General features: G+C 58.2%; 1 protein-coding gene across 1 annotated transcript in view; it reads left to right on the top strand.

The window, feature by feature from the left end:
* The window catches only part of NCOR2 (nuclear receptor corepressor 2), a 210,424-nt gene that overhangs the window by 80,403 nt on the left and 114,867 nt on the right, over nucleotides 1-15,154 (top strand). Inside the window, exons 9-12 of the mRNA XM_011988891.1 lie at nucleotides 675-741; nucleotides 7,599-7,771; nucleotides 8,644-8,737; nucleotides 11,534-11,712. Coding sequence (XP_011844281.1) covers nucleotides 675-741; nucleotides 7,599-7,771; nucleotides 8,644-8,737; nucleotides 11,534-11,712 — 513 coding nt within the window. The remainder of the gene's footprint in view (nucleotides 1-674; nucleotides 742-7,598; nucleotides 7,772-8,643; nucleotides 8,738-11,533; nucleotides 11,713-15,154) is intronic.

Here is a 15,154-nt window from a genome sequence, read left to right as displayed (position 1 = left end):
GAACCTCCCGTCTCCCAGGACATGCCTGCTTCCCTTGGAACCTGCAGTGGGGTGTGTAACCTGCTTGGTTGAGCCCCCATGGCCCCTGGCCTGAAGTCTGAGACCCCCCTGGGGGTTTTGAAACCTGAAGTCCATGCCTGGTGGCCCCAGCAGCTGCCCCACCCTGCTTGTGTCCCTCCCACCACGGCAGGACTGGGTGTGCTGGAGGGCTGTGCACTGCACCTGGTTGGAGTCAACCCTGGGGCCGTGCAGGCCACACCCTGACACCCGGTCTGTAGGCGGCAGCAGGTCTCGGGGTCTCAGGCTCCGTGGCCTGTATTCCTAGTTGGAGGCTGTGGCTGTTTCTCTGTAGCCATCTTTCCATGGGCAGGTGTGGCTGCTGGGGTGCATGTGGGCAGGGGCGGGAAGCCACAGGCCCCTCGGCTCTGGGAACCCTCTTGTCTGCACACCGGGCTCAACCTAAATGTTGGCGGGGGCTGCCTCGCGTGCGGGGGAGTGAGGACGCACATTGGCAGCTTACAGGTCTCTCTGGGGACACAGTACTCTGGGGTCTTATCTCCCTGAGAACCAGTAACGGGGCAAATTCAGGGCTTATTCTCAGCAAACAGGATGGCGCGGGGTGCAGCGCCTGAATCCGGCCAGGCTGACCTGTCTGCCGCTTCCCTCCTGCACAGAAACCAGGCGATGCGGAAGAAGCTAATCTTGTACTTCAAGAGGAGGAATCACGCTCGGAAACAATGGGTAAGTCCACACCGTGGCCCCCATCAGGTTTCCTTGAGATCCGGGGAGAATCGAGCGCACAGGGGGCCGCACCTGCGGGGCCCTCTCGGTTCCACAGCTGTCTCCTCCCTGAGCGTCCAGGCTGCGGTGGAAAAGCCAAGGCCGGCCAGGAAAGGAGGAAAGACAATAGCTGCTTCCAGAAGGCCTCAGGGTGGGTAGGGGTGGGAGGCCCTATGGCCCCTCTTCCAGCCTGGAAGGGAAGAAAGCAAAATGTTGGCCTGGAAAATTAGTTGCTAAACCCTGGTCATGGGACCTGTCCTGGGCTTTTCAGGCAGAAAGAGAGGTTTTGGAGAGAGGTGGAGGATCAGGGTGGGCTGTGTGCCGGGCAGCACGGGCCGCAGGGCGCACCTTTACAAATGAGCCTTTCCTGGCGCACCGGGCCCAGGTCCAGGCTCAGAGAAACTGACACAGTGGACAAGCATTGAGCCCCCTTTCCCTGAGCCTGCGTTTGTGGCCAGTGGCCTCATTCAAACAGAGAAGGGTGCTGATTCCTGCTTCTCACTGTAGGCTGTGCATCTCAGCCCACGGCAGGGAGGCTGGGTGTGCCAGAGGCACGTGGTGGTGGTTTAGGGCGGCTGTGGACATCACCCATTCCCCAGAGGAGATCAAGGTCGACTATTCTCCCAGTTGTCAGGGAAAGAAGCGTGGACTCAGATGGGCTTCAACAGGAAAGGAATGGGTGTAGCTGGAAACGTCTGTTGGGGGTGGATGGCAGGAATAGTCTTTCAACTCAAGTCTTGTTTTCATTTCATTTCATTTCACTTCACTTCATTTCATTTCATTTCATTTCATTTCATTTATTTGTTTTTGAGATTGAGTTTCACTCTGTCACCCAGGTTGGAGTGCAGTATCAGGATCTCTACTTACTTACTCTAGCCTCTGCCTCTTGGGTTCAAGCAATTCTCTTGCCTCAGCCTCCCAAGTAGCTGGGATTACAGGTGCCCACCACCATGCCCAGCTCATTTTTGTATTTTTAGTAGAGAGGGTTTCACTGTGTTGGCCAGGCTGGTCTTGAACTCCTGACCTCAGGTGATGCACCCGCCTCAGCCTCCCAAAGTGCTAGGATTACAGGCGTGAGCCACCACACCTGACCCCTTCATTTCTTTGCAGTTTTTTCAACTCTGTGTGTTAGAACATTGACAAACTGAACCTGAATTCCCATAGCAGCTGGGAGCCAGAGAGAGCTATCCTTTCTCTGACGGTCTCACAGATGCTCTGATTAGGCCAGGAGAGGACCGGGGTCCTGTGAACCAGTGGCTGATGCCGGGGAGATGGAGTGAGGCCGCCTGGTTTTGGCTCATGGGACCTTCTGTAGAGTTGAGGATGATGTCGTTGAGTCCACCCAAGCCACGGGGCTGCTAGGACACGGGGAATGGGATAAGGCTGGGGAGACCCTGAGAAGGTCCCCACCTGGGGAAGAGGCGACCTGGATGGGGACTACTGCCTTGGGATTCTTGGATAGGAGAAGCGACAAGGGCTGGGAACTAGCCTTGCTGGAGGGTGGAGGGGCTCCCCTTGTACCTGCAGCCCCCTGCCCCACCTCCGCCCTCCCTCCGCTGTGTTGGGGTGGGGCCTATGAGGCAACTCCCTGTGTCCTTTCTGGGGTGAGATCTGCTGGGCACCAGCCTCCAGAGAGGCCCTCCAGGGCACAGCAGTGGCTCTGTCATGCCTGGTGCCTGTAGGTCTATGGTACACAGTAGGTGATGACTAAATGCTGCTTGAACGGAAATGGGCTGGGACAGAACAGTGCGTGGGACACCGAGGGTGTTAGTTGATCCAATGCCTTCGGGGTCTGGGCGCCAGCAGTCACGGAGTACCTACTGTGTGCGAGGCTCGCAGTCAGTGTGACACAGGCCCTGTCCTCAGACCTGCAGGCTGCAGGGACAGATCGTGCGTAAGGACGAGGAGGATGCCCGCACACCCTGCCCTTCCGGTGCCTGTTGTGTTCCGGGCACTCTTCTGAGTGCTCTCCATACATTAGGGCATTTAGTCCTGTGAGGTGGGAGCTTGGTCAGCCACATGTTTCAGATGAAGAAATCGAGGCACAGAGAGGTTAAGTAACTTGCCGTAGGTCACACAGCTGGGAAGTGGTGGAGCTGAGATTTGAATCCAGACTACCTGGTTCCTGAGCCCATGCTCTGAACCCCCAAGGGGCAGTTCCAAGAGAGCCCAGGAGGGTGTGTGGGGTATGGTGGTGTGGTGAGTGGCTACACGGCAGAACTGAGCAGTGCCTGGGGAGGGGGACCCCAGGCAGGCATGGCGTCCTGGGCAGGTGTGTGGGCACGTGGGGCCAGGTGAGGGGCTTAGCCGGGGCAGGAGGTCCTGGCACCTGGCTCCGGAAGGAGGGGCTGTGCTGTATGGGAGGAGAGTCTTCCCTTGGCCCTGCCTGCCCTGGCCCCGAACTTGTCTGGGCACTAGATGGAGGAGACACTTCCAGCCAGACGCTGGTGCCTGGGAAGCTGTGGGCAGCCCTCGGGACCCAAGGCCTGCTCATAGATGAGGAGGGGTGGGCTGCCCAGCAGTGCCTTGCCCAGCTTCCTCAGACCCCCCTCCTTGACTGGATGGTACCCACGGGCACTTGGGCTGGTGCAAGAGACTCTTGAAACGAGCATCCAATCTGTTTATCAAGTTAAGAGATATCCACGCAGGGCTGCCGGCTGCCCAGGAGACACAGGCCAGGGAACAGCCCAGTAATGCGGGGAGAAGAGCTGGGCAGAGGGGCAGGCTCTCGAGATGGGCTGGGGACCTCAGTGCTGAGGTGGGAGTGACCAGAAAGGACTGGCTTTGTGCAGATCTGAGAGTCAGGGTGTCAGGCAGAGGGCATAGCAGGTGCAGAGAGGCCCTGAGGCAGGAACCAGCTTGGGGCAGAACCTGGCAGGCCAGCGGCAGGAGCCAGATCACCTGGAAACCTCTGCCCTCAAGCTAGGATGGAACATTCAGGTTTTATTCCGAATGCAGTGGGACACCGAGTCTTAATACGTGTATTTGTAGTAAAGAATCCAAAGTCCTTATTCTAAGAAATTTGACAGAAGAGTACAAGGAACGTCTATATACCCACCACTTAGAATCAGCCACGGTTACCATTGCCTTATATTTGCTCTGTGTGTATAATACAAATATAAACGTGTTTGTTGTTGCACTCTTGGAAAATAGGCACGGAGGCGCGGAGCTTCAGCCCTAATAAATACTCCCCCTTTGTCTCCTGTGAGGAAGGAAATCCTCTCATTGCCACCTAAAACGACTGCCAGTTCAGCGCTATCTTGCCACCTCCTTGACAGCGCCCCCCCAACCCACCGTGGTTCCCCCCTTGGGGTGCAGGCTCTTCTAGGGAGGGCAGCAGAGGATCTGATTTCCATTTAAAAGGATTGCTGCAGCTGCTGGAAGGAGCTCAGGCTGGAGGTGGAATTGGGGCGGGCTTGAGTTCTTTAAAGATCGCCAGTGGCTCCTTGGGGGGTCTGTGGAGGGGGTGGAGGGAGAAATCGGCTTAATTTAAAGCTAGAGAAGAGTCAGACAGAAACCAGGGACTTCCAAGAAGGGTCCAGGGTGGCTTCGCGGCCCATCTTGGGACAGACAGAAACAAATTCAACACCCCCTGAAGCTGCGGTGGCGATTGGGATGGTCTCTTTCTTGTGGTATAAGAAGCCGAAGTCCCTGACTTCACTGATTTCAGTAAGGCCTGGGAAGGGGGGGCGTGGCCAAGAACTCCGATGTGCCTGCCTCACCCCCAATGGGGAGCCAGACCCCCCTCAGACCCAGGGACCCCCACACCTTAGCAGGTTCCTGGCACCCACCTCTTCCCAGAGAGCAGGGCCTTGTCCCTGTCACAGGATGCTCAGCACCAGCACGGCCCCCCAGGCCTGCCACATCTCCTGGGAAACTGAGCTGGCCCCTGTGGAGGCCCAGTTGGCTGAGAGGCTGGCTCGGTCTGTGGTCCCAGAGGCATGACTGGCCTGCTCCTTCTCCTTGGCGGATTTGCGCTCCCAGCACCCCACAGAGTAGCCGGTGGGGCGGGGGCTCCAGTCTTTCCGTGTGTGTGTGTGTGTGTGTGTGTGTGTGTGTGTCTGTGTGTGTGTCTGTGTGTGTGTGTCTGTGTCTGTGTGTCTGTGTCTGTGTGTGTGTGTGTCTGTGTGTGTGTGTGTCTGTGTGTCTGTGTGTGTGTGTCTGTGTGTATGTGTGTGTATGTGTGTGTGTATGTGTGTGTGTCTGTGTGTGTGTCTGTGTGTGTCTGTGTGTCTGTGTCTCTGTGTGTGTGTCTGTGTGTCTGTGTGTGTGTGTGTGTGTGTGTGTGTAAGACAGAGAGAGGCGGGGAGAGAGGGAGGAAAGGGAGGAAGGGGTCTGCTTCCTCCTCTGGCCAGTGGGTCCGCCCTTGTAGAAAAACGCCAATGAGCATCTTCCCTGCCACCCAGGCCAGGCCGGAGCTGCCCGCCCTGCACTGTTCAAGGCAGGCCGAGTGCACACCCAGCACCGTGGACAGAGGCACAGGCTACAGCAGGCGGCACTGTGGTCAGACCTGGAGGGGGACTTCCTTGTCCTGGGCAGAAGGCAGAGCCTGGTGCTTGGGGCCATGGAGGTGGCTGGATGTCCCCTCAGGGACACTACTGCTAGGGGCCTTTGCCACCCGCGCACTCCACGAGGGACCCAGCTAGAGCCAGGCCATCTTGCCGGCACCCTGCTGTCAACGTGGACAGGCTGAAGCCCCGCTGGCCAGTGGCCTGTTGGTTTCTGCCCGCTGGTCTGCACCAGTCACCGCGTGACTTTCCTCCGCTGGCTTGAGGCGAGCTTTTCTCACCCGTGAGCCTGGGGCCTCTCGGACAGGGGCCGAGGTGGCATGGGCTGGATGTTGCCGTCCCCGCGGTCCCCATCCCTCACTGGGGCTGCCCGCAGCCACTGCCCAGAACGTGTTTGTCTGTCACCAGAACCGCCTCTCGATCTCCAGCGGGTTCCTGGCACAGCCTGCATGCATGGGGTCAGGTTCTGGGCCACTCAGCACCAGCCTGACCACCCTGTGGGGACCGTCGTGGTCACGGGGCTGTGGAGGATGGAGGGCACAGCTTGCCCTTGGTCAGAAGCTGAACTATGGGGCGGGGTGGGGCGGGGGTGTCTGGGCTCCAGGACCGGAGAGGGGCTTTCTGATTGTGCCGAAGCGCCAAGTGGGTGTTTGCGGAGGCTCCCAGACCTCACCATCTGTCCATCCCCAGCTGCTGGAGGTGGATAACTGGGGTTGTGTGGGTGGGCCCCCCGCCGCTTGCTCAAGTCACCTTGGAGATGTGGAAGCCAGGCAGCTATGCTCCAGGCTGATTGGGGATCTCTTCTCAAAGGACATGCAGCAGGCAGCGCTGTGGTTAGATGTGGAGAGGGACTTCCTTGTCCTGGAGGGAGGGCAGAGCCCCCTCTCTGGGAGCTGCTGAGGTCCTCACAGCTGGTCCTTGGGGTGAGGCTGGGGAATGAGGAACTGCTTGCAATGTGGTTTTCTCTGGAGGCTGCCCCTCCCCGGGGCTGACGGGCCCCCACGCCGTACGGTACAGCGCAGCTTCCTTTGGTGTGGCAGTGGGCTCCATCCGGGCTGTCTGGTGCGGCCGGAGCCCCAGCCACATGTGGCTGCTGGACACTGGGAGTGTGGCTGGGGAGAACTAGAAACCGACTCTTACATTTTACTCGATTTGTGATTTCAGTTGAGCCACATATGGCGGGTGGCATCCGTTTGGGACCAGGCCTCTGTAGAGGAGGCCAGGACTGGGTGGCCGGTTCACCAGGAAGGGAGGTGACCATGTCCTCCAGGGGAGGTCTGCGGGTTTTCTTCAGGGGCCCCCGTCTGCTGGATATCGATGCAACAATGTGTGTGTCTTTCTGTCATTTGCCTGTGTGACATGTATGTGTCTGTTGTGTGTCTACGTGTGTGACTCTGTGTGTCCGTCATGTCTGCCTGTGTGACCCTGTGTGTGCACCAGTTTGTCTGCCTGTGACTGTGCGTGTGTCTGTCATATGTCTGCCTGGATGACCATGTGTGTGTGTCTGCCTGCCTGTGTGATGGACTGTGTGTGTGTCTGTCATATGTCTGCCTGCATGACCATGTGTGTGTCTGCCTGCCTGCGTGACTGACTGTGTGTCTGCCTGTGTGACCATCTGTGTGTCTGGCTGGCTGGCTGTGTGACTTATGTGCCTGTGTATATATGTGTGTGTGTCTGTCTCGGTATATCTACCTATACGACTCTCTGTCTGCCTATGTGACTGTGAATCTGTGTGTCTGTCTGCCTGTGTATCTGTCTGTGTGACTGTGTCTGTGTGAGTGTGTCTGTCTACTTGTGTGACTGTGTCCATGTGACTATGTGTGTGTCTGACTGCATGTGTGTATGTGACTGTGTGTCTGTGTGACTGCATGTGTGTCTGTGTGACTTGTGTGTGCCTGTGCATATCTGACTGTATGTGTGTGTGCCTGCCTGTATGTGCATGTCTGTGTGACTGTATCTGACTGTATAGGTGTGTCTGTGTGACTGCATTTGTGTGTGCCTGTGTGACTTGTGTGTACACCTGTGTGACTTGGGTGTGCGTCCGTGTGCACCTGTGTGACTTGTGTGTGCCTCTGTGTGTGTGTGCCTGTGTGCATCTGACTGTGTGTGTGTGCCTCTATGTACATGTCTGTGTGGCTGTGTGTATCTGACTACGTGTGTGTGTCTGTGTGACTGCATGTGTGTGTGCCTGTGTGAAGTGTGTGTGTGTGCGTGCGCCTGTGTGTCTGCCTGCATGTGAGTGGGCAGGGGCGGGGCGGCGGGTGCCAGGTTCAGGAGCATCTTCTGCAGTGCTCCCCCGCGCTCTCCCAGGAGCAGAAGTTCTGCCAGCGCTATGACCAGCTCATGGAGGCCTGGGAGAAGAAGGTGGAGCGCATCGAGAACAACCCCCGGCGGCGGGCCAAGGAGAGCAAGGTGCGCGAGTACTACGAGAAGCAGTTCCCCGAGATTCGCAAGCAGCGCGAGCTGCAGGAACGCATGCAGAGGTGAGCGGGGCCCGAGCCCAGTGCCCCCCATGTCAGGGCCCAGGGTCAGCTCCAGGCATCCTCAGCAGAGGTGACCCGGCCAGGAAGGAACAGAACAGTGCAGCAGCTTCTCAGGCCAGTAGCCGGGGCCCTACCAGACCCTGGCATGTATCCCGTGGAGCCTCTTTGGCCTAACACTTACTTGGAGCTTAAATACGTTTTGGGGGCAAGCACTCCTATTTCTGTGGCCTGCATGACCCCTGAAGGCAGTTGAGTTTGAGATCCCCGGTGTGGGACAAAGGGGAGAGATGTGGCTAAGAGACCAGGCTGCCAGCCTCCCCCAGTGGCTGTGAGGGCTTGGTGGACCCTGTGTGAGAGGTGCCTGGTGACAAGCAGCTGTGGTTCTATGGCCATTTTTTTTTTGGTTGCCCGGCCAGGCGATTCATTGGTGATAATAACAACAGCTTTCACCCTTAACCGAACTCACAAGCCGTGTCTCATTAAGTTCCTCCCAACAGCTCTAGACAGCCGGGTGCCACTTTTGAATCCTCATGTGACAGGGGAGGAAACTGAGGCACAGAGAGAAACACTTTGCCCCAGGGCCAAAGAGGCAGAGCGGGGCTTTGAACCCAGATCTTTGTGGCTGGGCTTTTCAGGGTATTTTAGGAGAGAGGAAGCGAGTGAGCTGCCCGTGTCACAGGGTTTGGCCATGCTGGGTTGGGGTGGGGGCTCCACGCCTCCCCAGGACTCCTGGTGTGGGGCCAGCCCCTCTGCTGCCTGCTGCCCACACTTCTTCTCTGGGGAGGGCGTGGGCTCAGGGCTGCGCCACAGGGGCCTGCTAGTGTCCCCGACCACCAAACGGCTGGTCCTGAGTGTGTCCCCTTGGTCCCCAGCAGGGTGGGCCAGCGGGGCAGTGGGCTGTCCATGTCAGCCGCCCGCAGCGAGCACGAGGTGTCGGAGATCATCGACGGCCTCTCAGAGCAGGAGGTGAGTCCAGGCCCTGACTCCGGTCTCAGCTCCTTTTCCCTGGCATCCCCCGTGAGGGTGCAGAGGCCCTAGCCAGAAACCACCTCCCGGGTGGTTTATATCAAGGGGCTTGCCACCGCAGAATCAAGGTGGGTACTGAGGTACCCAGGAGTAGAAGCCTCAGGAAGCCACGGCCCGTCCCAGGCCTGCAGGGGTGAGCGGAGAGAGGGGTGTTAATGTGTCCGAGATGGGGTATGGCAGGACCCCCTGCAGGGAGGGCCCCAGCGCTCCCCGATCCAGATGCCACAGCACGGAGGGGGTTGGGGGACGAGGACCCTGCCTCTCACTCTTACCATCTCCTGCCTCCTTTTGGAACTTCCCATTGGCTGAGTCCAACCAGAAACCCAAGGGGCAGGAGTACCTGTGGGTTCCAGGGTCAGCCTTCCGGGGCCCAGAGCCTGGCGGGGTGAGGGGAGCATGGTGCAGGCCGGTAAGTTCCCAGCACGCCGTCTGTCCACACAGCCACGACCTTCTCACAGGAACCTCAGCCCTCCTGGCTGGAGCAGGGCTGGTTTCCCCTCAGGCCTCTTTGGGGTACCACCCTGGGGTCAGCTGAGGTGACCCTGGTTGCCGTCCTGGGGGCCCACAGATGGCCAGGAAGCAGAGGGGCAACCTTTTCTCCTGGGGAGGAAGTTGGCATCAGCCTGTCCCTCCTGGGTCCTGTGGGTCAGGTATCCATGATGACACTACCCCTTGCTCCCAACACCACGGCAGACATGAAGCAGCCACGGCACGTTTCTTCCTTCTGGGGACTTTTGTCTGGGGAGAGCTTTTGTCCAGATGGGAGATTATAGCCCTTCAGCTCAGCGCAGCAGAGCCACGCATGGCTATTGAAATCAAAATTAATTAAAATGGGATAAAATTAGCAATTCAGTTCCTCGGTTGCATCTGACACATCTCAAGAGCTCGACAGCCGCTTGTGGTTGGCGGCTCCCCTCCTGGGCGGGGCAGACAGCGAACACCTCCCTGGCTGCAGAGCGCTCTGTTGGACAACAGAACGTGCTGCCCTGAGATGCTGATGCTCAGATTAGACAGATGGAAGGGGCCCCAGGGAGGGGGCGGCTGGTTTAAGTTGCAGTTTCTCACCAGAGATTCTAATTCAGCTGGTCTGGGGCAGAGCCCAGGAATCCGAATTTTTACCCAGCCACCCACATGATTCTGAAACAGGCAATCCAAAGATGAATCTGGCCATTAAAACATAATTTTTAATTTTAAAACTTCTTGTGGTACGTTTTTGTTTACAACAACATCCAGTTGACAGAAAACAGAGCTCAGAAAGCCATCCCGTTGCACAGTCACAGGGCCTGGCCCTCGAAGGCTGGGCACCGGAGCTGGGCCGTTTTAGCCCCCGTCTCACCGATGCTCTGCACTTGTGGACGTCCCGCAGAGAGGCTGGACGTGGGTTTAGTCTGCACTGGAAGGAGGAGGCCGGTGGCCCTCTCCTCTGCATTCTTTACCTGATGGCCAAGGATGTGGCACCTGGGCTGATTGTTGCATGTACACACACACACGCACTGGCCACATGGGAATGCAGTCACCAGAATCCTCAGGGACATCAAGGATGCTGTGTCCAGGGTGAAGGGTGGAAGTGGAATTCGGGACAGAAACTTCCCCAGACAGCTTGGGGTGACCTGAGGTTCCCCGGGAGTGTGCGAGGGAAGGGTCTGGGCCGGAGGACAGGCACTTCCCATCCTTCTGGGAGCTTCCTGCGGTCAGAGCACATGGCCGGCATGGGAAGGACAGGAAGGCAGCTGTGGGAGGGCGGAGCAGAGGTCCTGCCAGGGAGGACTCTGCTGGGGGTCTGCTGTTATTACATCCCTGAGACATCTGAGGAAGGTCAGCGTTCTGTATCGGGGTGTGGGGTACAGCTCCAAAGTTCTGGGAGACAGACACCGGCCTCTTGGGGGAACCCTGTCCCACCCCGGGGTCAGAGCTGTGCCTCGCACCCGGCCCCTGGCTGAGAGTCCTGCACCTCGAGTGAAGAGGTTGGATGTGGGCCGCCAGGCAGCTGGATCGTTTGAACTGGCTGACCTTGGCTTCGCGGAGCCCTCGCTTGCCTCCGGAGATGGGTAATTAATCGCCAGTAATTGGCTGGCTGCGAGATTTGGGGAAGTGAGCCCAGCTGAGTGGCGGCTCAGAGCCTCTTAATAGTCATCCCAGTGCATTAGAGGAGCGGCCGCCTGACTGCTGCCGCATGCAGGGCTGGGTAGGCCAGATCCCAGGTGGGCCCTTTGAAGGAGCGGGATGCTGGGAGGGGGCGTGGGGTGTGGGGGAAGGAAAGGCTTCTCTCCACCAGCGAGGCGGCCGACCCTCTCTGCGCCCCTGGGCTGCCTGCATGCCGTGGGGCCAGCTGGACCCCAGGGCCCACTCTTGACTGCCGAACCTGGAAGGCCGTCCTGTCTCCCGGGCTCCCTGGGCCCAGCTGGGCTGAGCATCCTTCCCGCAGTGCTTTATGGCGCTTGCGTTTCCAAAGGGAAGATTCATGGTTCCCCTCCCACTGCAGAGAAGGCAGCTGCTGCTCTCTGCATTGAATCTACAGTCCTGCCCACCATAAACCTGTCGGGGAGGCCTTTACATTCTCCCTTCCCCCAGCATGAGCTCTTATTTTTAAACTCATCATTCTCCTTCTCGTCGGTTTTGCATTTTCCCTACCCGGGCGCAGAACATCGGTCCCCTCTGTGCCTTCCCTGGGTCCCCTGCGCTGGCCGGAGCACCTCGCCCCCGGGTGCTCTGACCCTGCCCTCCGTTTCCCTGCAGAACCTGGAGAAGCAGATGCGCCAGCTGGCCGTGATCCCGCCCATGCTGTACGACGCCGACCAGCAGCGCATCAAGTTCATCAACATGAACGGGCTCATGGCCGACCCCATGAAGGTGTACAAAGACCGCCAGGTCATGAACATGTGGAGCGAGCAGGAGAAGGAGACCTTCCGGGAGAAGTGAGTCCTCCATCACCTGGCCTGGCCTCCCGCCCCGCTCCCCGTCCCGGAAACCCATCCTGTTGAGGCCTGCTCTGTCTCTGGGGCAGCCGCCACAAATGAACACGCCAGGGGGTGCTTAAAGCCGCAGGGATTTACTCTCTCCTGGTTCTGGAGGCCGGAAGTTCAAATCCTGGTGTCGGTGGGTTTGGTTCTTTCTGGGGTCCGTAAGGGAGAGCCTGTCCCGGCCTCTCCCCAGCTTCTGGTGCTGCCAGCATCCTTGGCCTTCCAGGGCTTCTAGATGCATCCCTCCACGCTCTGCCTCTGACCCCACATGACCTTTGTCTCTGCGCTTCTCCTCTTCTTATAAGGACACCAGTCACACTGAATTTAGGGTCTAGCCTAACCCAATACAGCCTTACTTTAATTACATCTGCAAAGACCATGTTTCCAAATAAGGCCACGTTCTGAGGTTCTGGGTGGCCATGAATTTTCCGAGGACACACTTCAACCTGGTACAAAGCTTAAGGGCAGCTGTTCGTAAGACGGGGCGCTGTGAGTCGGAAGAACAAGGCAGGAAGGACTTAGAGGCTGGGCCTGAGCCTTCGGCAGGGCCGCGGCTGGCCAGTGGCTTTTTGGTGGTTTCTATTTTGTTTTCTCTTTGACAGTAGCTGCTGGCTGAGTGGGTTCATGATCCCATCACTGTGCCTGTGTCTTGTCGGCTTCATGCATTTCCCCCTCCTGTCCCTTATGACAGCTCAGCCAGGCCCACCCCAGTACACAGGTGATGACACGGAGGCTCACAGAGGTTCAGACAGTGCACAAAGGCCACACAGCATGCACACTGCGGAGGCAGGGTTCAGACTCCCCCAGCCGGAATGGAGAGGCTGTGTGGGGAAGGGTTTGCGAATGGGGCCAGGGAGTACGGCTGTGCAGAGCAGAGACGGGAGTTGAGTTCTCTCGAAAGCTGTGTCTGAGGGGGCCAGACACCACAGTGAGGATCTGTGATGTGACATCCAGGCAGAAGGAGGCCTCCATTCCTGGCCCAGGGTCCCCAGAGGAGATGGTGGGCCCTGCTGAACCACCCCACACCTTGGGAACAGCGTGCTATAATTCCAGGGAGTCTAATCTTTTGGCTTCCCCGGGCCACACTGGAAAAAGAAATGTCTTGTGCCACACAGAAAACACGCTAACATTAATGATAGCTGATGAGCTAAACAAAATCACAAAAAAACTCATAACGTTTTAAGAAAGTGTACGAATGTGTATTGGGCCGCGTTTAAAGCCATCCTGGGCCGCATGTGGCCTGCGGGGTGGACAAGCCTGCTATAATCACTTGCCCGTAAAGCGCTGGGTTCCCTGCCCAGGACATAGAGCACCTCCTCAGGACCTCAGACCTCTGGGAGGCAGGAGAGTGGGAAACTGAGGTGTGGACGGAGGTCTCAGTGCTTGGCCAGGAGGGGACGCAGGGAAGAGACTTTACTCTGTCACTGCCCGACGTTCACCCAGCAGGCCACTGAGCTGACTTGGGGAAGACCCTGCCTCCAGACAAGAGCTTCCTCCAAAGCAATGACACTCCTTCCCCAGTGCCCTGGGCTTTGGTCCACGGTTGTGGACTCAAAAGAGGTGCCAGGCAGGACCTGAGGGATGGGGTGACTCTGGATTCCCAGCAGGGGCGGGCGGACTAGCACGTGCAGATACCGAACTCGGAAAGGACAAGGACACAGTGGCTATCCAGGAGGGTCTTTGGTGGAAATCATTTTTTAAGAGTAGCTTTTGATTACGGAAATGTTGAAACGTCCATAAAAATAGAGGGGTGGGGTAATGAGCCCTTGGGTGCCCACAGCGCAGGATCAGTGGTCCTCCGCAGGAAACAGCCCTGGTCCCTGAGCAGGAATACTCGGTTACTTAGTGGCTCGTGCCTGCAGCCTCACCATAGCAGGCATGATCTTTCTACATCAAACTGAAGTCTCCGTCGCGTGCTTTTTACAGTTTTGAACGAGGGAGGTGATGGTGGGACAGTCACAGGTGTTAAGAATTACTGAATTACTGTTGCGTTCGATACTCAAATTCCTTCTGGTAGGCATGATGTTTTAGTGTATGTATTTTTTCTGAAATACAAAAACTGGTGTTCTGGGGTGCTTTCTGTGGCTCCAGCCTTTCGGAAGATCTCATGTGGCTCTGCAGATCTGATAATTTCACCCTCTGTTAATTCAGTAGCCGAAGGGTGGGGGACGCAGGCTGGGCTGCTGTCTGCTGGCCTGGTTGAGCCACAGCTTGGCCGCCTGCATCCCTCCAGGACTGTGGGCTCGGTTTGAGGTCTCATGTGCGGAGGAATTGATAGCACTCGGGGCTTTGAAAATCACCTGCTGACAGCATGGGGCTCCACCATGTGCTGGCCATGTGACCATTCCCCCTCTGAACCTCGATTTCCTTATCTGTAAAATGGGTAGAGCAACAGGGCCTTCCTTAGTCAGCTGTTGTGAGGTGTGCAGGGCATAGGAAACTTCTAATAAACGTCTTCAGGGGGTGCAAGTGAGGTCGGGGGGAGGGGAACAGGTGACCTAGGAGATTCCCAAGTTGGATTCCTGGTCTCTCGGGAGCCCCCACTGTGCCTGGGGAAACCCCGTGGGAGGGGTTTGCAAGGAACGAAATGTCACTGGGACAAGGAGAGGGAGCAGAGTGGGAAGGACTCTCCCTACCTGGAAGAGAAGGGCTTTAGGATGGCTCCGGCCTTGCCAGCCGCCCGAGGTGGGATCCCAGGCCAGGGAAGCCTGCCATTCCTCACCGCGCTGCTTCCACTGGGAGGAGAGACAGACTGTTCAGGATCCTCGGGTGTCTGGCTGGGAAGCAGGCGCGGGGCCTGCTAGCCTCCTGCCCAGCCATCTGGAGGGCCAGGCAGGTCGGGCACCGGTGCTCACTCAGCCTCCCTCCGTGGGAGCCCACAGTCCAGCCTCGCTGGCGGCCACTGCTTTCCCCGCGAAGGCCGTGCGGCTGTGGCACGTCGCCGGGACGCCTGGGCCTGGGGCCATGGACTCCACCCAGCACCCCTGGGGTGGAGCAGGCCTTGACCCACATCCCTGCCCCCACCATGCTCCCGCTCCTTTGGCCCTCGCATTTCAGCCTGGCCCAGTGGTTTCCCAGTAATTCTCCTGGCTACGCAGGAAGCCAGTTGGGACAGTGCCAGCGCCCCGCCACCAGCCTCTGACTTAAGTCCATACTTGCTGCCTCCTTGGTTGGCCAACCCCCTCCCGCTGCCCCATGGGCACTCGGAGCCTCTGCTCCCAGCTCTCCTCTCCTGGGGAGGCCCAGCAGCCTGGTGAGCCGTGACCCCGCTGGCGGGTCCCTGCCATGTTCCCAAGCAGACCCTGTGTGGGCCGGGTGAGGCCATGCTTCCCAGATCCAGCTGGAGAGAGAAACAAAAGCGGATTTTAAAGGGGGGGGAACCCCACCAAAGAGCTGC

This window comes from Mandrillus leucophaeus, unplaced genomic scaffold (genome assembly GCF_000951045.1).
Source record: "Mandrillus leucophaeus isolate KB7577 unplaced genomic scaffold, Mleu.le_1.0 Scaffold34, whole genome shotgun sequence".
NCBI lineage: Eukaryota > Metazoa > Chordata > Mammalia > Primates > Cercopithecidae > Mandrillus > Mandrillus leucophaeus.
This window is presented reverse-complemented; position numbering and strand designations above follow the sequence as displayed.